The sequence below is a fragment of the Python bivittatus genome, unplaced genomic scaffold, assembly GCF_059951505.1.
Source record: "Python bivittatus isolate LINGU-HERP-01145 unplaced genomic scaffold, Pbiv_v1 ctg000340_np1212, whole genome shotgun sequence".
In the NCBI taxonomy this organism is placed as follows: domain Eukaryota; kingdom Metazoa; phylum Chordata; class Lepidosauria; order Squamata; family Pythonidae; genus Python; species Python bivittatus.
In genome coordinates, this window is record NW_028277056.1 from 1699665 (window position 1) to 1721625 (window position 21961).

The 21961-nt window shown below is 47.7% G+C and overlaps 1 protein-coding gene across 1 annotated transcript in view; it reads right to left on the minus strand.

The window, feature by feature from the left end:
- The window catches only part of CLPB (ClpB family mitochondrial disaggregase), an 87775-nt gene that overhangs the window by 52297 nt on the left and 13517 nt on the right, over positions 1 to 21961 (minus strand). The window contains exons 3-5 of the mRNA XM_088140382.1: positions 18063 to 18149; positions 11366 to 11469; positions 7108 to 7236 (exon numbers count right to left, since the gene is read on the minus strand). Coding sequence (XP_087996508.1) covers positions 7108 to 7236; positions 11366 to 11469; positions 18063 to 18149 — 320 coding nt within the window. The remainder of the gene's footprint in view (positions 1 to 7107; positions 7237 to 11365; positions 11470 to 18062; positions 18150 to 21961) is intronic.

Below are 21961 nucleotides of genomic sequence, written 5' to 3' on the forward strand. Positions count from 1 at the left end.
GAGGAGACTTCTGCTTCTGAGGAAGTAGGGCTCATGAGAGAAACTAGGCACCATGGCCAGGATCCCTCCAGGGACAGAGCCCAAGGCAGCTGCCTGACAGCATAATATATTAGCTATAAGCTGCCTTTCTGGTCACACCTGTAGGAGCCACAATAGTTCTTCACGTACACACGCTACTGGTGTAACAAGTCTGCGTTCTGCACCACCAGTCAGAGGCACACCAACTCAGCTGATAGACTTGGATGACTGAGCACCTACAGCTAAGATGCTTTCTAAATCCCGGCTGGAAGGCAGAACTCAAGAGATGTTCAATTTCCATGTCACAGTGGATCTTCACTCAAACGCATTAGGGCAGCCAGCCTTTCGAGGTGGACCAGGTCAGGGAACAGACACCAAAAGAAATACTACAACTTTATTGATATAGGCTGTAAGAGCAGAATCTTGAAAGCCTGACAACACTCCCCACTCTTTTATAACAAAGAGAGTCAATCCTGACTTTCTTTTTCATACCTTCCTAAATTCAAATCAAATCAAATATCTTTATTATGGTCTTTGACCAGCCTTTACAGCAGGAAAAGAGAAATAGTTTGGAACAGCAATTCATTATCAGGGGAAAATGAAAATAATAAAACAATAAAACAGCATATCTAATTAAAATTTTTGCACAACTGTAGGACTTGAAGATATTTGGCCACCTGGTATGTGAGTGTAGAGTTAGCATCCCTTAAAAAGTAATCAACATAAATTTATCAGTATAACCCTCAAATTTAGAGATGATTGGGGAGATCAGAGCATGTCTTAGGGCATCATAAAAAGGACACTGTAGGAGGACATGGGCACCCTGGATCCACAAGGGCAAAGCCTCTATAAATAAGGGTTAGGGTTAAGTTCCTAATGTTTTCCCAATGGTTGTGGCATATTTTCTTCAGGACATTTCATATTCTTCTATAAGGGCAGAGAACCATGGTCTCCTGGACTAGGATAGAGTGATTAAAATCACCTGTTCCTTGGACATCTTCACCTGGTGCACCGCTTTGGATAGTGCTGTATCAGTGAGAAAGCACAGAACAACTCCTTTGGCCAAACTGCCACCAAGACATCAATCGCCTCTGTTCATCTGTCTTGAGATTGGGAGAACAAATACCAAGATCCTGCTGAGAGCTCATGAAAAATCTGAAAGAAGCCCTGATGACTTAGCCAGTGTTCAGTAATCCCTTTAGTAGTATGCAGATATGAAGAGTGTTTCACCTATCAAGCGGCCACCTTCTAAAGGACCCTTGAACTGGACTTGTCCTGATAAAGACTTGGTTGTAATATTGTCTGTCCAATGCAGCGGGTGCTGGAGGTAAAGCGCCTGTAGAATCCACCACACTGTCCTCAACTGCAGCTGGTTCATGGGCAGGGTTGGCTCATGATGAGCCACCAGTCCTAAACCGACCTGTTGGAGATGTAATGGGCTTTTGCTCCATTATGCTGGTGGCTGCGGATACCTGACTGGCTCTCCAAGTAGCATTTCCTTGGCCAGTCTGTCTGGGGATAACCATCAGCACAATGACTGGGCTACCTTGCTTGGCACTGTTATGCGTAGGTAGTGAGAAGAGGGAGAAAGAGTCACTGAAGAGGAATGAAAGTGGGCCCACGGTAGTCAGTCCAGATGTGTGACATCATCCCTTGTGATCCTGCTCGTGTCATCAGGGCTCCTGAATGCTAGGTCCTTCCTCCCTGGCTTTTTAATCTTGATGGTATGTTCCTGAGACAAGGAGAGGTATCAGCAGGGACTCCCAGACACAGGATCTGCTTTGATGGCACAAGCATGCTCATGGAGAAACTGATTTATTTATTTACTTATAATCCACCTCAATCACAAAAGACTCTGGGGGTACACAGCATCAACAAAAGGAAAGAAAAAATAAGATAGACAGCTCCAGTCAGTCAGTCAGGATTGAAACCACAATGAAGTAAAACAGCAGCTATAATTTGTTTATGGAATGGTGCTTCGGGAGGCATCAAGCATTGTGGGCAAGGCTTCTTCCTGCTTCCTCCACACACAGCCTTCTGATAAGCAGATCGCCTAGATGAGCGTAAATACGGACGCTCCAAATCCTGAGGCAAGGCTGTGTACATAGGTCTCCGACAGGTTCACCAAGGTTAGGAAACTTCCTGGTGTGACAGCTTCTACTATCACCTTTAGAGTCCCTGCCTTGAAGGTCTGGGGCCTGACGCAGCTGTTCAGTGGTCTGAGATTTAGGGTGGCTCCCCAGACCATTTTATTCAGCATTATAAAGAGAATGGAAAACGCACACAACAGAGAAACTTTCCTGCAGAAGAATGGGCTCTTTTATGCCACTTCCAGTAAATGATTTGTTTGTTTATTTGATTTCTACAGCTGCCCATCTCAACAAGCTTCCTTCATCCTCGGCAGCTCTCTCTGTTTTTGGAGTTGGGGGATGGCAGGAGCCTGTCTCTTGTTTTTCTCGTGAACAGCACAGCATATCCCCACCAAACTGCCGCTGAAACTTGCACCTGCACTCCCAGGCGCACCCATTTTTTCCCCCAGTCATCACCTCACCTGAGAGATGGTGGCATCAATACGAGAAGTATTTTCTTTGGTTTTTTGCCTCTTCTGCCATAGCTGGTGATGGTGTACTTCTGCTGTTGGGCTTTGGAATCCAACATTTGTTTCTCCATTAGCAAAAAACAGGATCAGTGTGTGGTCTCTGGACCAAAAGAATGAAGGACTTCTTTTGTAGCTGATCTCCTTCCTTAGGTCTGAATACAAGGATTTCCTTTTGTTCTTGTTTTCTGCTATGACTGAGTCAATAGACTTCCCCAAAAGGGCTCAACTGCAAGGTAGGCTCTCAATTGATGGTCCTCACCTATCAACTGAGGCACAGGCCTCCACGCCACCACTCCTGAAACCAGGAATTTGGCTGCAAATTGTAAGCAGTCCACAGACAGGACCACCATGGAGCTCTGCTGCTCTGGCTTCTCTTACAGACTTCTGGATTCTGTTAGGACTTCAAGGAGGAAGCCAAATGTCCCTATCACCAAAGCTTAAGTGATTTGGGAGGAAACAGCTGCAGCCCTCATTCCTAATGCTACAGCTTCATGGACTTGTTTCAGGGCTCTGTCCATTTTACATTCCATTGGATCTGTCAGTGTCTCTTCTTCTTTGGGGACATCCAATTTAATAATCAGGGCTGGTACTGGCTCATTATTGCTACATCTGGTGATTTCCACTGCAAGGCCCAAAACAGTACCCTGGTTTGGCTGTTTCCACCCACTCCACCCAAAATGGCATCCTAAGGTCCCTGTTAGAGCCCAAAAGGGACATCCTGTCAGTACTTTGGAACCCTCTGGAAATACTGATTGGAGGGTTGCTGGGACTTAACTTCAAGTTAAGTTGCACTGAAAATAAGTCAGCACTGATGGAGTTATCTTCTAAATGGTGACCTTCCTCCAGATCTTAATCCCATGAGGAATGGGCCTCCGAAGTCTCACATGACTCTCCCCTTCACTTCCTCACAAGATATGAGGATTCCTCTTCATCACTTAGCATTGAAGGCTGAAGGTCCTGAGAACGAGATGTCCTGTCAGTGCCTCTGTCTCTGAAACTACCAGGGAAGATGTCAGTCTTCTTTCTACGTCTTTTCTTCATGCTTTTTCAGTGTCTCTTTCTTCTTTTCCCCCTTTTCTGCATGAGTGCAAAGTGGATGGGGAGTAGGCAGAGTTGGGAAAGAGCAGAATTTGCTTGATGAACTCCAGGGAATAAGGGTGACTGGTTTCCCCCTCTTCTCACTTGCTCTGGAAGTTGTCTGTTCCTCATGAGTTGGTTTAGTAACATGAATAACCCAGCTCCGGAGACTGCCTCACTTGTGGAGACAGGGCTGGAACTCCCATGTTCTGTGTGGATGGACCAGATCCAACAGGGGCCTGTTCTTCCTCAGGGTCCAGGGCTTTGCTAGGCCAGCATGGGACACCCCTGCTCTATTGGGGTTCACTTCCCTCCTCTGACACACTGCCACACCCAGTGCTCCTTGGTTCTCCTGCCACCTCTCTTAGCGATGGAGAGGTCTGACTCCTCTCTGACTGGCAGCCTGGAGTGCGGCCGTGCTGCCTTTCTGGGCCTCTCTGATGACCGCAGCTGTCTGAGAGTCACTGCTGCTGGCACCTCATGGCTGCCAGTGGATTGCCAGTGCCAGTAAACCACTTGATTCACTCAAGCCACACTGGTTGAGTGCCTTGTCTGTCACGTTTGGCCACATGGTGGAGATGCTTCGCTGCCGGAGCTGTTCATGCGGTCCTCTGCTGCTGCCTAGGGCTGGGCAATCGTGTTGGTTCCAGAGTCTCTGATCTCTGGTCATACCTTGAAATATGCACCTCAATCACAACCCTCCTTAGCTGTTGCCTAATCTAGTTATTTATTTCTTGTTGTTTGTTTGCTCTTGTCAGAATGTCTATTTTTAATGTTATTTTGTGATTTTAATTTTTGACCTGTTTGATTGGACCAGGGATATGTTTTTTGCAAATTACTGACTGAAATCTACCAGGAGTCGATGATTGCAGAGGGCTAAAATTGAATAAAAGACATCTCCGAATGCAATGGCAACAAAGCATTTTGCAGGATATTGCACCACCACCCAGCCGTGGGATGACTGAGAAATGCAAACACAATACAGGATGTGAACGTGCTTTGCAATGTGGTCAAATGCTCCCAATGCTTCCAGCCTCGGGCTAAGCCTGCTGCGCATAAATCCTGCCCCAACTCATCCAGCTGTAGTGACTTGGCTCCATGAAGTTGGGACACATTCTCCTTCCTCTCAGGGTGCCTTCCATTTCCGAGGACTGTTGTTCCTTGGCGGAGAAATGCCCCAGAGCCAGAAGGGTAACAAAACTTTTCATTTCTAACCATGGAAATGCCATAATAATAAAGCCTTGCTTCAAAAGGCAGGCAGGCAGGCAGGCGTGTGCAATTAATCCGCAGCACCCTGCACGTGCGGGAGCTCTAGGCCCTTTTCCTCAATCAAAGGCAGACAAAACCTGAGGATCGATTAATTACGGAAGTGCCCAAATAAAGGCCTGGCAAGGAAGACGCTCCGGCGCCCGGGCACGCGGCTTCCTGGGTGTCAGCTCAGGTCAGGAGACTGCGGAGTAGAAGCGAGAAGGGGCTTGCCTCTCGCGGTCTGCTGGGCACACACAGACTGACCACAAGGAAGGGTCAAGTGATTCAGCAGAAAGGCCACCAAAGGCCAACAGCGGGGTGAAGGGTGAGGGGGAGGTTGCCTCCAGCCAGGAAGAGGGCGGAAAGGGGGCCCTGTGTTTAAGCACGGTGGGCGGAGCTGGGGTGGGGGGAGTTAATGGCTTTGGCCCCAAGGGCAGAACAGCCAGCCCAGGAAGCGCTGGCTGGACGAGAGGGCACGCTATGAAAAGGCAGGTGTAGGGGGCATAAAAAAGGGGGCAGAGGGTGCCTGTTTGCTGAAGGCACAGAGGAAGCGCCCACCTCTCAGATGTCAAAGTGCAAGCCACGGTGGCATTCTGCACAGAGGGACTGCAGGCTGTTGAAAAAGCCACCAAGCCAAGTGGGCCTCGGAGGCTTGAAGATTCTGGCTTCCAACAAAATCACAGGAATGTGTGCTCAGCCAGGTTTGCAGTAGCCCTGGTGTGGGGAATCTGAACTCTAGACAAGGGAATGCCTGTTGGAGAAACGGGGCAATACCCACGTGAAGACTAGCAGACAACCCTGAAAGAGGTCCAAGCAGGATGCCCCAATTCATCGGCCAGCTAACTTATTGTGTGTATTGAAAGAGCCCCCAAGCTGCTCTCCTCCTAACACTTTGCTTCGTTTGCAAACGCAAGATCCAAGCCCCCTGGACAGGCTCTAGGCCGTGGAAGGGGGTCCTTCCCTACCCCAAACACCCAGCTGCTCACCCATCCGCCAGTCTCTGCCGAATCCCAGCAGGCGAGGCAGCCAGTCAGACAGACAGAAACGTACCGGAGTTCACGTGTTTCCTTCTTGGCAGCTAACTATATTCTTTATTTGAAAGTTTTACCAAACACTGGTTAAGGCAAACCCTCCTAAAGAGGCACTCAACAAAATTTAAAAGCACAAACGACGGCAAATTCTAAGAACAATAAAAATGACAATAAGCTTCAAAATTCATTCATTACAACCACAGAATGCCAGGTAGCTAATGCCGTCACTCGACTACAGGCCATGGGAAACGGGATGGGAAGAGGGAAGAGAGGAGAGGGGCCAAGAATTGAATTTTAGTAATATCTAGAAGGCCACAAGGAGGGACTTGCTTGATGGGGTTAAGTGCCCAGGTGTTGGCACACTGATCTGCAAGGAAGGGGGTCACCACCAAGAAGGCTCTCTCCCTTGTGACTGCCATCTTAGCTACTCTTACAAGCAGGAGTCTGGTGGCTGGTCCCGCAGTGCAGGCAGGCTTGTATGAGTGAGGGAAGTTCTTCATATAACTTGGAGCCATCCAATTGCACAGTGATTAACCCGGAATCTTTGACAACCTTCTTTCTGCCCTTCTTCTTAGCAGACCATGACAAGCATTCATTTCTGAAGGCCGTGTTTCCTAACTTGGCTTTCCTCCAAATACTGGCTGGGAAACTGCAAGCCAATACGTTTGGTGGAAACCATTTTGGGGGAATCTGTGATAAAATGTGTTGAACAGCAAGGAATAAGGGAAATCTGAAAAGCTAGACACAAAATGGTATTTCCCCCCCCAAAGAACAGAAGCTTCTCTGCAGACAAGTAGCCAGAGAACATCACTGCTTCGGGTGGGTCCCTTCTAAAGATACAGAAGGAAGCGAAGCAAACAGAATGGGGACAAACTCAGAGAGAAAAAGCAGGGAGGGAGCAGAACAGACAGGGCCAAGAGACTCAGCACCACCATCTCTGCACAGATTCTGTCCTGAGACCTTCCTTTCCCTCTCTTTTAATCCCAAAACCACACTTGGCAGCTTGCTGGAAGGCTCAGCTCCAGATCTGGCAAGCTAGTTTCCAATTCCACAAGGAGATCTCTAGAGCTTCATGGGCAATTCCATGGGGAGAGAAGGCCCAGTCCCCCCACTCCACCCCCGTGCCACCCTTACCTCCTTCGAGGAGCAACTTGACTGTGGTGTAGTCATCAGCCAGCACGCCGTAATGCAAAGCCGTGCAGCCCTTGAAACTGGCCCGATTGTTCAAGCGGTTGTTGAAGTCATCTTCCCGGGTGACCAGCACTGCAGGGGACGGTGGGAGAAGAATGGTTTGTCAGGGACACAGCAACACGCTCTAGCTCAAGGCTGCTCCAAAGGGGGTGTGTGTGTGGGGGGGGGGAAGTGATAGGTAAACAATTCTGCCAAGTATGAAAGCAGCTTCAGAAAACCCACCCTGAATGCCAAAAGAAGAGGAGCTTCCAGATACCCAACAATGGGCGAACCTGCCCATTTCACTTGATCAACTTTGGGTCATTCTGCTGCTGAATCAGTTTTGTTTGCCTGTTTTTGACAGCTCTGCCTAAAAAGGCAGAGACGTTATTCTGCACAGTTCCAATGTGCACAAGGCAATGCCTTGAAATCCTGGAGGAGGGGTAAGATGTAAATTCATTAGATGTAAAACTAACGAATAACCAAATAGAATTTTCCTAATATAATATAGGGAGTCATTTGGAATAGATCAGTATATAAATGATGATATATGATAAATAATGGTAACAAACAAATAAATAATTTGAAATATTATTTTCACTGATGTACACATTTGTGGGCAAATCTTCCCCTAACAGACACATTCCTGGATGTGTTTTTCAATGGTTGAACTACACTGTGAAATTTGAAGCACAATATTTAAAGGCTAGAAGAGTTTCAATGGGAGATTTGTTAAGTTCTTGTTAAAAAAGAAACACGGCCGGTTTCTTCCCCACCCTGGAACATACAGTACATCCTTACAGATTTTTCAAGAAAAGGACAGAAAAACCAGCTGCACGATCAGACCATTGGATCAGTTTTCATTTTTTTGTTTGTTATGTTTACATTTGCCTTTCCTTGAGAAGCTGAATAGTATTCCTCCTGTTATTTCCCCCTTGCAAGGTAGGCTGGCTGAGAGAGAGGGAGTGGCCCAAAGTCACCCCACGGGCTTCTATTGCTGAGGACTAAGAGAGACCAACACTGTGCCTCCGAGAGACCCACAAACACAACAGGAAGGGCAACTGTCCTGGTAGATTGCTTCCGAATACGGAGGGTTCACAGAGCCACGCTGCTAATGGTCTCCGTGGAATAACTCCCCTGCCTTCGCCCGACCAACACTAGGCACCAACACTAGGCACCGTCATCTTCTCCTTCTGCAACAGGCCCACACAGGGAAGGCCTTTCTGTTGCCGGCTCTTCGGCCTGGGGGTGCGTGCTCTCAGGCCACGAGCTAGCAGAAGCTTCCACCTGCAGGGTGCTTTTCTTGTGGCTCCCTGCCTGAAGTGCCAGGCAGAGATCAGACTGGTTTGTGCCGCCTTTCTGTTCACCCCCCTTTGGCAACCTGGTTCCCCGCAGATGCGCTGTCCCAGAACTCTTCACTGGGGGTGACGGAAGTTGTAGGCCAACCCATCTGAAAGGCAACCACTTGGGGATGATGGCTAAAGGCTGCCTGGCAGACGTGGGCCTTCCTGTGCTCTGAAACTCTACTGGAATTAAATCAATGATCCTAGTCCTCAAGGCATAAAAGAAATGTAACAACCCACTTTATCTAAATGGGTTTGGAAAATCTCCATGTTACAATGCTTCCCACTGGGGAGAGGGCAGAGACAGGGGAGCCCAGTCAATGGGCATCCCTGTGCGGGCGTGCCAGATCCCTGCCATTCGCTGGCGGCTCTGCCCACCGCCAGTCCTTGGGACATCCCGAGGACTACTCTGGACGTCTTCTCCACCCTCCCGCGGTGCTACTGGAGCTCTGGTCTATGGCGAAGGACACTCAGAACCCCAGACCTCATACAGGGCATGATACACGAGTGGGTGTTTTCTTGGTCACGATTGTGTTGAAGGAGCGTTCTTGGCGGCTACGTTATTTTATGATACTCCTGTTAGTTTTAATTTGGGTTCTTCTTTACGGTTTTTAACTGTTAGCCACCCAGAGTCATGCCTATGAGATGGGCAGCCGCATAAATGATGAAATAAAATAAATAAACAAACAGCTGGTAAGCAAGCAAGCAAGCAGAGATGCCCCTGAAGCTGAGCCCCGCTCCCGCCAGGGTGGCTCCTGAGCAGCAGGAGGCAGCCCCCTCCCCTTCCTGGGTGGCTGCTGGATTCCAAAATCCAAGCAAGCGAACGATGAGAGAAGCCAAATCTAAAATATTGTAATTAATAGCCGGGACCTCCCCCAGCTGGCATTAATGCTAACAGATCTCAACACCTACAGAAGGAGCAATCAGAGTGACAGGCTAGACCTTTTTTTCCTGGGCTGCATTTTTTCACTTTTGTATGTTTCTCTTTTTGGGGGGGGGGAGAGAGCCTGTATCCTTATTTATTTCCCTCCTTTGCCTATCCAGGGAGGGGCCAGATAATCAAGTGGCTGGTGTCAGGGAAGATGAATCTGAGATACTAGGGAGCAGTGCAGTAAAAAGATTAAAGTGTTATTATTGTTAGGTAGCTTTCCCCCCGTGGTCCACCATGACAGCTCAACCGTCATCCATAAAAAATGTCTCCACGAGAGATAATCATCGGAAACTCAATAAAGCGTCAAGGGAAGCCTCGTCCGCCATCCATCATGGGGAGCCTGGAAATTTTCAGCTCTCCATCCCCCCTCCCTGCCATCCATATAAATGTCTGTAATATATTTTGTGCAGCAGGCGTGGTGGCAGCGGAGCACACACCCCTCCCCCGATTTGGAGGCTTTTATGAAAAAAAATATTTATACACAAAATATGCAAATCGTTAAAAATAGCTCTGGAAAACAAAGGCAGTTTTTCTTTCTCTCTTGCACCCATCTCTCTCTCTCTCTCTTTTTTTTAATGCAAGTGAATTTATTCTTTTTAATAAAACATGTCAACCAAACAAATTAATGCAGCTTCCTTCTGAGTGGCCTTATTTTCCTACACTTCAGCTCTTCCTCTCTGCCCCTCCTGAACCAGAAAGTAATATAATATATATGGGCTGAAAGGGCAGAGAATGCACACAAAAATATTAACTTTATTGCTTGATGTATTTTTGGCTTAAATAAAGTCTAGCAAGATATATCGACATCCTGTTGTCTGTGTTTAATGGCATGGTATGTGCTGGAAGAGGCCGGCTGTCCACGTGTGTGCGTGCACACATGGCAGCTCTCGTGACTCAGGGAATTTCCTTCTCCTTTCAAATCTGATCTCCTGACCTTGACTTTAGCCTTGGTTGGCGTTCCCTAAATAAATGGCCGCTTTCGAAGAACTGCCGCTTCTGGAGTGAAGCTGTGCGGAATTTCAGTTTTGCTGCTGCTGCTGCTGCTGCTACAGAATAAAAAGGAGGGTTTCTTAAACCCTTTTTGCTCTTCAAGGCTGAACATTCTTATCCTGTCTTGGAAGTTCATATGTGGAACAGATGCACTTGCGGGTAAAACAAACCCAGGGAAACGCCCGTCCGATCTGGAGCCACAGGCTCATACAGGTAAATTCACCCAAAGCCTGATGTTTTTAGGTAAACGTTAAAGCTCCAACGTTTGCAAAGCAAATATTGGAAAGGAAGAAACCAGCTCAAGAAAAACAGTTAATGCAGCCATATCCAACCTGGGGTCCTCCAGAGGGGCTGGAGCACCACTTCTAAAGTTCTCGTTCTTCCCACTGGCTGGCAATGATGGGACCTGAAATCCCAAAGGGTCAGCAGGATCCTGGGTAGCAGAAAGCTGCCCCAGTGAGAATCTGCTGCCTGAGTTCCCCTCCGCAGCACTACCCCTCAGCGGCCAGGGCAACAGAGCAATGCTTCTGAACATGCAGGATGCGGAAAAGCTGTTTGAGCAGACTGCCTTTGCTCTGACTACTTTCTGGACTGAGACGGCTGGGGGTGCTTCACCAGAGGCCTAGAGAAAACGGGCCAACTTTCTGTTGTGTGCCGAGAGGAGGCTGGCTGTGAGAAGCAACCAGCTGAGTAGCTCCATCCCAAAATCTCCAGCATAATTTAAGCAATCTGGAAAATGGGTTTCTATTTGTGAGATTTGGATCCTCAAGCCTTGATATGTGCTTGCAGGGGGGGAAAAAAAAGACAAAGACACCCCTAAAGGCATGGTGGAGGCCTCAGGTAAAGCTAGAGTTTGAACCAATGCTTCTAACTGCATTGTTTCAGAGGAAGACAGCGAGGAAAAAATGCACAGCACTCCAGGGGTCCTGACAAGGAAAAAACAACAGAATCTTTTTACCTTCCAAAGAATGGATCCCCTTCTCCTTGGCAGTTTGATAGACGCTGCTGAACTCATCCCCCAGGTTTGGATCAGCTCCACCCGCAAGCAGAAGCTTCACCATGCTGTTGAGAAAGAACAGCAAGAAAAGATGCTTATGTCGGATCCACGAAGCCCTTACAGAGGCTGGAAAAGGGAACAAACGATCTCTGAGAAAGAGGGAGAGGAAAAACAGCAATTCCGGATCAAAAGGTTAGGCTCTGCACAGCCAAACCTGCAGCAGGGAAACACGGGGTCCAAAACATCTCCACCACCATCACCCCCCGGTTTCAGACAAGAGCTCCGCTGGTGCTTCTGAGACATCAGGGAGTGAGATCTTGCTCTGGGAGAACTGGGAAGGTGTGAAGGTGGGCAGGTGGCTTCCACACAGGTAATGCTGAAAGTGAAAGATTTGGCAGCCCTGAAGAATAGGATCCTGGAAAGATGAACCATTCTGCGCGCATGTGCACGCGCACACACACGCTTACTTTTCTAAGGGTATCATTCTCAGACTTGGAGGTTAACTGACCTGGGATCTGTTCTCATGGCCACCAACTAAGTGCTACGCTGCCACGGAGACTGCCCGCAGCCATATGCCTTGCAGCTCTGCAACTTTTAGGTCCTCTAATCTGGAGGCCCCCCAGATAAGAGCAACAATCAACTTCCAAGACCAGTAACATTTCCAAAGCGTGGACGTGGTCACGGCTGGGAATTATGTGAGCTGCAGTCCCACCTCTCTGGAGGGAATCTGGCAGCAGCAGGTTGGCCCAAAGAAAGCAAAACGGGAATTCTCCTCTGCAGCCCGGAGAGGAACTGCCTATCCGGTGTGGTCGGGGGAGCTGCCTGGGAGCCAGGACACCCAACCAGCTTCTGTGGAGGGAAGGCCTAGTGGGACGAGCAGGGCCCTACTGGTGGTGAGAGAGGGAGCGTGGACCTGCCCCCAAGAAAGAATGATAAATTACACAGCCACTTTCGACTGAAGTCCTTCAGTCTGAAGAAAAAAAATGTAAGGAAGCCTTCTTTTAAATACACTGGTACTGTTTATTTTAAAACTGCTTCATATAATAACCTTGAACGTTGCCTCAATATTTTAAAAAAATTATTCCTGATAAATATAATAAAAAGCAGTGCTGTTTTTTTTAAGGTGGCTTAATCTGTTCAAGAGGGTGGTAATTCCTGCACTGTGCTCTAACGAAGGCGAGGGTGGATAGAGGCTCTAGCAGCCTCTACTTCCCTCGGATGCAGACCCGGTTCCTGCCACGTGGACCCAGCCCACTTCCATGCAGGTGGCCGGAACAGGCCGATCTCCATACGAGGGGTCCGGAAATGGCCCTCCCACCCGCCTGTCCTCCCCGCCGGCTGCCCTTCAGCCGAACGTCCCAACCAAATGCCAGGCCGTATCCTTCAGGCAGCCTGCGCCACCGCCTTTCCCTCCTGCCCAGCCAGCTTGACATTTGAGGGATCGCAGCTATTGATCGCTCCTGTCCAATTTGCAGGTAACAAAACATAGTCCAGCTTCCAAGTGAAATTAGCCTTTGCAAAGCTGGGGGAGGAGCGGGTCAGCCATTAAAAAGCCATTCTTGTGGGTTTATTGTATTTACATCCAGCCACAGAAACCCAGTGGGCACCTGGAAGGGCTTGTAAGAGTATGGCAACAACTAAACAATTAAAAACAAGAATTTACAACCAGAATGCTTAAAGAGAAAGAAGAAGTCTGTGGGCATGTATTTGAGCAAGCAGCAAAAAAAAGAACAAGCCGTATGAGTCAGGTCTTTTGTTTCTCCATTTCTAAAACTGAGGTCCCTTTCCACTGCTTAGGAGAGAAGAAACGTCCAACCACAGAAAATGAGTATTCAGCTGAGAAGGACAAACATGAACCAAACTGGCTGCCTAAAAAGAAACTTCTGGTCATTCTTCTAGAAAATCCAGGTTACTGCGAACAGAGCAGAAGGGCTCCTGAGAAGAGTTCTGGAGAACTGAAAAGCCTGCACATTTTTCTGATCAATTTATTTAGCCCTCATAAAGACATAATGGATTTTGTTCCCCTTACCACAGACCAATTCAGGTAGGATTAATTTTTATCACAGACACAAAAACTTTTGCATCAAACTGTGAACTGAACCCATTTCATAGCACAAAAATGAAAATACGGAGACACACAAAATGTTAAACAAGGGGGAACGCCCCCCCAGCTTTTCTCATCTTCTTGTGCATCATGACCCTAAGCCCTGCAGGGACTCCAGGACACTCTGTGTGGGAATGGAAGAACGGGGACACCGCCTGGACAGGTGTACCCCCAAACGGAAGTCCTGCAGCGATGGGGCCCTGCCAGAGGCATTATGAAGCAGGCAGCCTCGTCAGCTTCAATAATGGGTGACTGAGCGGCTGCTCCATCGCCTCACCCAACTAGGCCTTTAATTTGCTGATCGGGCCTTAATTGCATTAGCAGCAATGCCGCTCATCTGCACACATATAAATCTGCGTTGACCCCAGAGGGCAGCCTTTAACTAAAGTTCACCAGGCAGTTAAATCAATGACAGTAAGTGCTTTCTGCTGCGAGTGGGGGCTGGATGAGTTGGGGCGGGGGGCAGCTTGCAAGGAAGCTCAGAGTGTGTGCACTGCGGATGGTGCGCCAGCTGCCCGGGAGGCTGAGCCGAGGGAGCCCCCGGCAAAGGTGAACCCCAGTGGACAAGCCTAACAAAAGGAGGCAGATAATTACATATTAATTATATATTGACTTCAAGTCAACCTTCCCCCTCTTGTGCTCCTGCCCCTTCCTCCCCCAACCTGTGAGCATTCCCATCATCTGCTCAACCTCCATGGCCAGAGCAGTTGGGAGCCAGTATCCAACCTCTCCACAAGTGGCCCAACAGTCCTCAGCAGGAAGGGGGAGAACCCCACAGCCCCTTCCACCCTGGGGCAGAATTAGGACACGCCCCAGCCCCAGACCCCTGGTCTCAGGTGGCCTGGAATGAGCACGAGGATTCCAGAGCTGCTGCTACTGCTGTTTCATTTGTGAGACTGCTATCCCACCTTTCCCCCAGAGCTTCATGGTGCGCATCTGTAGCACTTCCCGCTCTACTTTTCCCATACAACCAGCACCTGTGACGTAGACTGGGCTAAGAGAGAGTGCCCGGCCCAAAGTCACCAAGGGAGCTTCCGTGGCTGACAGTGGGCTTGAGCCTGGGCCTCCCCACTCCTAGGCCAACTCCTCTGCCACTATGCTACGCACCCTCTTGGTCCAACCGAACGCATCCTTTTCTCACTTATCCTTGCTGTCAGAATAAAGCAGCAGTTTAGGCCGCCTTATAACCCACCGTAAAGAGAGCAGAAGGAATGGAGGTCCAGTGTGCCAAAGGGGCAGGAAGGGGAATGCGTTCAGTTGTGAGGTGGGCCGGCCGACCAGGCAGTCCTCTGACCTGCTTACGCAAGAAAAGCTGTTGCTTATCTCGTGTCCCTCGTGCCTATAGCGGGTGCCCAGATCGCACGCTCTGGTTTTTCTTACCGTAATTGCATGTGCCAGCAAAGGCAGAGGCACCCACCACCTCTATGAGAAGCAGAAGGAAGATGGGGGCAGGGCAGGAAAGAGCACCAGAACGCCAGAATCTCAAGGAAAAAGGGCGACTGAAGGTAGGGAGTGGCTGGCCCTGTGTTTTGAGTAACAAGGACGAAGCAGAAGAAGTCTGGTAAGCAAATGGGATTTTTTCTCAATCTGGTACCCCACAGTACACCTTTACCCAGCTTGGAATCTCCAGGAATGGGAGGGAGGCAATGCTGGCTGGGAAGTTTGTAAACTGCAGTCCCAAGACTTCTGGTCCAAGCCGCAACGCTGGAACAACAAAATTCCCCAAATCGCCTTGCTTTCAGCTGACAGCCAGCAACAAAAGACTGTACGCTCTTCAGTAACAATGACCACGAGAAGCCAGCAACCAAGCAGCCAGCCCGTGGTCTTCCCTGGGTATCTGAATGCGCAACAGCATCCTCAAGGTGCCTGGCACAGGAATCGTTCAAGGCCGAGAGATCCAGTGAGAATCGAAAAGAGACAGTGGGCCCTGTCGACCTTCATCACGATCCTGGGGACAGTGACGGAAGAGGAATGCATTTTCCTCCCATTTCATGGGGTGATGTATTAAATAACCCTATTAGTATATTCTCAAGTACCACTTTTTCAAGGACATTGGTTTTTTTTTTTTTTTTAAGAGAAAAGCTAGAAGGTAATTAGATTAAATAGCCCCTGCCACAAACATTTGGTGCAGATCTTAACCACACGGGTTGAATCAGGCAGAATTAAATGACAAGGGAATGCTTCTTCTGCAGAGAAACTGGGAAAAGGCTGGGGTGAAGGACCATCTGCGACAACTACTGTAGCATGAACAGCCTTTCTCCTTGTCTTTTCCGAGTCTCTGCACCTCCAAAAACCTTGTTCTGCTCCACTGGTCACTTGGAATGGTCAACAATTGTCACACTCCATTGCTGACCATTGTCCACTGGTAAAAAGTGCAGCGGGGGGGTGCTAAACCCATTCTTCCACAGCCATGTAAATAAGAGAACCTGTTGCTGTTTGGACATCAAAGTTAAACAAACAGATTCAAGGCTCCCGCCTCTTGGCCCTTCTTAAGGAGTTCCCCAAAGGGGTCATGACTTTCAGCTTGTCATAGCACACATCAAAGTTTTCACCACACACGAACTCGGCACATGGATTCGTATTGTCTCGCCCGAGAGCGGATATTCAGTCTTTGTCTGCCAGTTTAATCCTGTGTTTTCCCAAATCATTAAGCTTTTTTGACTTATGAACTTGTGACTAAGTAAAGCGCCCCTGAGAGGTTGCAACATCAAAGCCCCTTCCAACTGGCTGTCCCACGTTTCCCAAAATTGGATTTCTTTCTCCCCCTTTTGCTTCATCTTTAAATAAAAACTAATTGAATTTAGTTGTGGACCAAATGCATGGAAGAGCTGCCTTTAAAGGCAGAATGATTGTCCTGGGAACCTAAGGGATGTTAGGGCAGGGCCCTCACCGCTTTTCCAGTCCAGGAAAACGGGGAACAAACATGAAAGCAGATCACTCTCCGGCAGAGAGTTTACAGAACTGCCACTAAATCCTGACAGTTTACCAGCAAGTAGCAACCACTCTGATGATCAGATCATTACTCAGCCCTCTTTCTAATACCCAGAGCTGGTAAATTTCCTTTTCAACGCAAAAAGTTTTGTAGTGGCCAGTCTCCGTGCCGGTGGAGGAGAGAAGGGACTAGCAGCTGCAGTCGGGCATCCAGACTCCCTGGAAGAGGCCTGGCCCTGCCTAAGGGCTGCAGGCAGAGCATCTCCAGCTAGGACTGAAAGAGACCATTTTCTCAAATCCTGGACAGTCTGGGCCACTGAGCACAAAGACCGTTTTGGCTAAATCAGGGGTAGGCTATTAATTTAATTCTCACCCTGACATCACTTTTATCTTTGTACTGTGCCCATCTCCTTTGCAGTACAAGTCCCAACATATCATCATCATTATGATCATCATGATCATGATCATCTTAAATTTGTTATGGCCGCCCCCTCCAGTAGACTCTGGGTGGGTTATAAAATCTGAAGAAACAGTAAAAACAGTTAAAAACATAAAACAACACAGACAGCCCGGACTAAAAACAACCATGACAGTAACAATAAACCACAACAGGGGCCCCACCAGCACATTAACCCCAGGCCTAGGGCCAGAGCCAGGTCATTCAAAGGCTGTCCCAGCTCTTGCTCTAGGGCCACTTTCGCCCTTCTGCCTCCCAATAGCATTCTACACCCTCCCCCCACTCCATCCATCACCACCACTGCTACATGCTCTCCTGTCCCCTTCCTTAATCCCACCTGCCCAGACCCACCCACCACAAATGATTTAGCTCTCCTCTTTCCATGTAGATACTTCTGGTTAGAACCTCAGTGGCCAGAAATGCCCCCCCCCGCTCTCATTTGAGGGGGGCCCACCATCACCACCACCACTTCCTGATTTTCACTCACAGCAAGCCGATCAATCCAATGCCTATAAGCAGGAGAGACCCAAGAGAAAAAGCTTACAGGCCAGTGGGCAACACTGACAGAAATATGGGCCTCAGTAAAGCCATAACCACCGCAGCAGCGGAGGCAGGAACCACAGCACCCACAGGATCCACTAGACTTTAAGTAAATGAATATATTGTCTCTGGCCATGCAAAACTCTGTGTTCTGAAACAGTGTTTTTCAAACTTGGCAACTTTAAGATGTATGGACTTCAACTCCCAGAATTCCCCAGCCAGCATAAAAAAACACGACCCATGGGCCTTAAAGTGATCGTGCCATAACTTTTCATGAGCAGAGCCCACTTTATAATCTTTCGTTAATTATTGTCAGTATTCATCAACCCACCCATTAATGACATTATTGGTCACCATCCTCTGATACCAGCGGAAGCAGAATGCCCAGGATATTGAAACCTTGAAATCATTCCGTTTGGCGGTTCTGGAATTTTTGCCAGGGAAAGCCGGACAGTTTCCTCTGAACACAATTTCAGTTTCTAGCCTAGGATGTTCTTTATCTGCTAAGGCCCGATGAGATACTTTTCACCAGAATGTTTCTGGCCTATGAATTTTCTTTCAATTCTGCTGCCATTTGCGTGAATTTGGGGATTGTTCATTTAGTTCTAATATTTTCAATTACCTACCTTGAATTTCTGTTTATCGCTGCTACCATCAGAGCAGTCCAGCCAAGTTTATGTCGGGTGTTTACACTAGTTCCTTCTTGCAACAACCTGAACAGAAAGAAAGACAAATATACAACATATCCGTTAGTCTAGATGCGAGTTTGCATATTTAGTCCCAGGGCATGGCTTGGGAACCAGCAAAAGGTGGTTGCTACAAGCATCATCCATCCATCCATCCATCCATCCATCCATCCATCCATCCATCCATCCATCCATCCATCCATCCACCCACCCACCCACCCATCCAGTCACATCCTAACTGTGGGCTCCGCAGCAGCATCCCTTCAGCCAGAGCAGAAAAAGAACTCCAGGGCCAGCTCGGACCCAGTTCAGTTCTTCTCAGCTAAGCCACCGGGATGCTTGCAAGAACAGTTCTAGTCAGTCTTTGTGCTGTGGCCTCTCCACCTTCCAGTGGCTGGAGTGAAGCCTGGTACATCACAAGCTGTGCTTAACAGACTGAACTGCTATCATCAAATGGCACCATACAAACAGATGAACTGGCACTTGTTGGGTAAACCTCCCATTATATACAATATCATGTATTGTGGAGTGGGGACAGCATAAAGTACTTTGGGAGATTGAAACGACTTGGTGAACAGGAGGCTGTAACTCCCCCGCTGTTCAGTAAGCCAGTTGTTCTAATGTCATTTGTTTACTTATTTTATTAATCAAATTTATATGCCGCCTATCTCACTGTTGGCGATTTGATCTCTAGTTCCTCTGCCTCTTCGAAACCCAGCTTGTACATCCGGTAGTTCTCGGTTCATGTATTGCTGAAGCCTAGCTTGTAGGATTTTGAGCATAACCTTGCTAGCATGTGAAATGAGTGCAATTGTGCGATAGTTTGAGCATTCTTTGGCATTGCCCTTCTTTGGAATTGGAACGTAAACTGACCTTTTCCAATCCCGTGGCCACTGTTGCGTTTTCCAAACTTGCTGGCATATTGAGTGCAGCACTTTAACACCATCATCTTTTAGTATTTTAAATAACTCAGCTGGAATACTGTCATCTCCAGTAGCTTTGTTGTTAGCAATGCTTCCTAAGGCCCACTTGACTTCGCTCTCTAGGATGTCTGGCTCAAGGTCAGTGATCACACCAGCGTGGACATCAGGGACATTAAGATCTTTCTTGTATAGTTCTTCTGTGTATTCTTGCCACCTCTTCTTAATCTCTTCTGCTTCTGTTAGGTCCCTGCCTTTTTTGTCCTTTATCATGCCCATCTTTGCACTAAACGTTCCTTTCATATCTCCAATTTTCTTGAAGAGATCTCTAGTCTTCCCCATTCTATTGTTTTCCTCGATTTCTTTGCATTGTTCATTGTTCGCTGGATCATGGAGAAAGCACGAGAGTTCCAGAAAAATATCTACTTCTGCTTCATTGACTATGCAAAAGCCTTTGATTGTGTGGATCACAACAAACTGTGGCAAATTCTTAAAGAGATGGGAGTACCAGACCACCTTACCTGTCTCCTGAGAAATCTGTATGCGGGCCAAGAAGCAACAGTTAGAACCGGTCATGGAACAACCGATTGGTTCAAAATAGGGAAAGGAGTACGACAAGGCTGTATACTGTCACCCTGCTTATTTAACCTATATGCAGAGTACATCATGAGAAATGCCAGGCTGGAAGAATCACAAGCTGGCATTAAGATTGCAGGGAGAATCATCAACAACCTCAGATATGCAGACGATACCACCCTAATGGCAGAAAGTGAAGAAGAACTAAAGAGCCTCTTGATGAGGGTGAAAGAGGAGAGTGCGAAAGCTGCCTTGAAACTCAACATTAAAAAAACTAAGATCATGGCATCTGGACCCATCAATTCCTGGCAAATAGAAGGGGTAGAAATGGAAGCAGTAACAGACTTCATTTATTTGGGCTCCAAGATCACCGCAGACGGAGACTGCAGCCATGAAATTAAAAGACGCTTGCTCCTTGGGAGGAAAGCTATGGCAAACCTAGATAGCATATTAAAAAGCAGAGACGTCACCTTGCCGACAAAGATCCGCATAGTCAAAGCTATGGTTTTTCCAGTAGTAATGTATGGCTGTGAGAGCTGGACCATAAAAAAGGCCGAGCGCCGAAGAATTGATGCCTTTGAACTGTGGTGCTGGAGAAGACTCTTGAGAGTCCCCTGGACGGCTAGGAGGTCAAACCAGTCAATCTTAAAGGAAATCAACCCTGATTGCTCATTGGAAGGATCGATACTGAAGCTCAAGCTCAGATACTTTGGTCACCTAATGCAAAGAGAGATTTCTTTGGAGAAGACCCTGATGCTGGGAAAGATTGAAGGCAAAAGGAGAAGAGGACGGCAGAGGATGAGATGGTTAGATAGCATCACTGAAGCAATGAGCATGAAACTGAGCAAACTCAGGGAGGCAGTGAAGGACAGGAAGGCCTGGCGCAATATGGTTCATGGGGTCACGAAGAGTCGGACACGACTTAACGACTAAACAACAACAACAATCTCACTGTACAAGTGACTCTAAGTGGCTTACGGGTAAGGGGAAGCCTGAGATTGCAACCACATGCCTGAAACTCAGCCATGCAACACTACAACATGTCTCCTGCACCCTTCACATCAGCTACTGTTTTGCTGGGACTGTACAATGGGATCGGAACTATCTGATGCTACTGCTCAGGACCAAGGAGCTAACTTCCCTGAAAGTAGGCTGATATAGGTATCACAGCTTATGCCAATGTGCTTATGTGTCACCATCTAAAGGCCTTCTTCCTCACAGATCTCTGTGCCTCTGGTCTTAGACACGGATCACAGCTAGAATTAAACACATTTTTTCTTTGCCCACCAAAAACAGGCAAGGAAGAAGTTCTGGCAAGTTATCCAAGGAGCTGCATCCGCCTTCTGGAAGACAAGACAAGATGTCAACTAGGCAGATGGTTGTATTTACAGCAGCAACAAGAGAGCCCTTTGTGATTGGATCTGCTCTTCCAAGCAGGAATGCCTATAAGAGGAATCAACACCAACAGCTGCATTTGGAGGCTCCCCAAGGCCCCCACCTACATGCCCCAGACTAACAGTGTCTGTAGCTAACTGGTCCTTATCACATTATGTCTTCAACAGGGTTGCTTTCCTTAAGGTCAACGGGGCTTACTCCAAAGTATGGATTGCACTGTTGCAATTCCAGGGGCTCAGGAGTTGAAATAATGTCAGCTGGGGCTAAAATAGACCCCTTCAAACTCTAGAGAGCTGCTTCTAGTCTGCATTGATAGCCTGGCTGCTTTTTTCTCTTAAGGCAACTAGTATGCATTACTGTACACGAGAACAACCAACTTCATAACCCCAAACAGTATGAAAAAGACTCAAAGATCTAGCTTCCTTTGAAAGTATGTCATCAAGTTCAAGTCCTTCACAATGCAGTAAATCAAATCTTCCATTTTCCAAACAGATAAAGCATGCGTTCTGCATTATTCTTAGCTGTTCTGGAAGGTCCTATCTTATAGTATCAAAGCTCAATTCAAGGGTATAAAGAGGCAATACAACTCCCACAAATCAATACCATCTCTCATGTTCAACCTGGCTTCCTCTTGGCTACACTCTCTGGGAAATGTAAGTGGATCCCCCACATTTTCATCACCAACTATAAATCCCTTTTAGCCATTTCCAAATGAATGAGGGTTTTAAGCTCTATGTGCATCATGTTTCAACTTCCTAGGTCTTATGGAAATATTCATTTCAAGAAACCAATCCTATCTTTATTTTAACAGATTACCACCCTAAGTCCAGGGGTTTCCTGAAATCAGTGTGTCTTAGGCCACTGTCTGGGTCAACACTTTTCTGTCTGAATCTCTGTATGTGATTTCTACAAATTTCTATATGTGCACATAGGCCGTGTAAAAGACCC